This window comes from Otolemur garnettii, unplaced genomic scaffold (assembly GCF_000181295.1).
Source record: "Otolemur garnettii isolate 467f Iridium unplaced genomic scaffold, OtoGar3 scaffold00025, whole genome shotgun sequence".
Lineage (NCBI taxonomy): Eukaryota > Metazoa > Chordata > Mammalia > Primates > Galagidae > Otolemur > Otolemur garnettii.
In genome coordinates this window covers 17,635,314-17,636,926 of record NW_003852420.1, presented here as the reverse complement: position 1 = coordinate 17,636,926, position 1,613 = coordinate 17,635,314, and the positions used below count along the sequence as shown (strand labels likewise).

Below are 1,613 nucleotides of genomic sequence, written 5' to 3'. Positions count from 1 at the left end.
CGCCTGTGGCTCAGTGAGTAGAGCGCTGGCCCCATATACCAAGGGTGGCAGGTTCAAACCTGGCCCTGGCCAAACTGCAACCAAAAAAATAGCTGGGTGTTGAAGGCGGGGGTACCTATAGTCCCAGCTACTCAGGAGACTGAGGCAAGAGAATCACTTAAGCTCAGGAGTTGGAGGTTGGTGTGAGCTGTGTGACGCCACGACACTCTACTGAGGTTGACAAAGTGAGACTGTCTGTACAAAAAAAAAAAAACCAAAAGAATTCATAGTTTAAATTCATTCTTGTTCGCTAAGGAATACAAAACTTTTTGTTTTGGAAATTTTGAGACTTACTTTTTTTTTTTTTCAGAAGATTTTTTTGAAAAAGGGTTGTAATAAATTTTTAATTTTCCCAAAGGAGGTGGAGATTTTTTCTAGATTTTTTTGGAACCATAGCCGAATGTATAAAATACTCTTTCTTCTCCTTTTTTATGTAATGATATGCTTTTCAATTTTAGATCGAAAGTATCCAGCTTATGATGGACAGTGAAACAGGTCGATCTAAAGGATACGGATTTATTACAGTAAGTAATTACTATGATTAACATAAGGTTTTTTTTTTAATCTAAAGAGCATAGTAAATTTACATTATTTACTAATTCTGAGGAATAGGACATGGTTAACATTTTTTTAATTTAGGTTAATATTTTCAAATGGTTTAAATTAGCTTTTTCTTAGTAAGCAGTAAGTGTTCACCAAATCTGAAAATTTATTGAACGATGTCCCTATTGTCCTGTACTGTATGTAATGTTAATATATGGTCTTTTAGATCAGCCAGCTCATCATATATTTAGAGTTTTTCTGTTTGTTTGTAACTGAACTATAACACTTGCTTACTAAATGAAGGTCTTCTGGGTTTTGTTTTATGCGAAATCATTTTTATATGTATATACCTCACAAATACGATCAGGATTGTCTTCCTAAAATGTGTTTTCTGCCTACTGTGGTGACTCACATCCTTAAATCACAAAACTTTGGTAATCTGAGGAAGGAGAATTGCTTGAGGCCCTGGGTTTAAGACTAGCCTGTGCAACATAATTAGATCCTGTCTCTACAAAGAATAATTAGCCAGGTGTGGTGAATGTACCTGTTGTAATCTCACCTACTCAAGAGGTGAGGTGAGAACATCACTTGAACAGGGATTCAGGGTTACAGTGAGCTATAATCATGGCACTTTCCTCAAGCCTGGGAAACAGATGAAGATGTATCTACCAAAAAAATAAAGTGACATAAAGTAGTACTTGGCTAAACAGGCTAGCCCAGTCCGAGTAGGGTTAGGAGTTGCCAATAGTTTGGAATGGATGTGCTTGTGCTTTTTTCTGTTTTCTTTAAGATAGTCTCTTGTGTCCCTGACAAGAGATGATGTTATCATCATAGCTCACAGCAATCTCAAACTCCTGGGCTCAAGCAATTCTTCTCCCTCTATTTTTCTATTTTTAGTAGAAACAAGGTTTTTTTTTTTTTTTTTTTGCGCGACTGAGCCTCAAGCTCTCCCCCTGGGTAGAGTGCCATGGCATCACGCTCACAGCAACCTCCAACTCCTGGGCTCAAGCGAGTCTCCTGCCTCAGCCTCC

General features: G+C 37.8%; 1 protein-coding gene across 1 annotated transcript in view; it reads left to right on the top strand.

The window, feature by feature from the left end:
- Nucleotides 1-1,613, top strand: part of RBM39 (RNA binding motif protein 39) — a 44,466-nt gene that overhangs the window by 22,655 nt on the left and 20,198 nt on the right. The window contains exon 9 of the mRNA XM_023512262.1: nucleotides 498-563. Within this exon, the coding sequence (XP_023368030.1) occupies nucleotides 498-563 (66 nt within the window). The remainder of the gene's footprint in view (nucleotides 1-497; nucleotides 564-1,613) is intronic.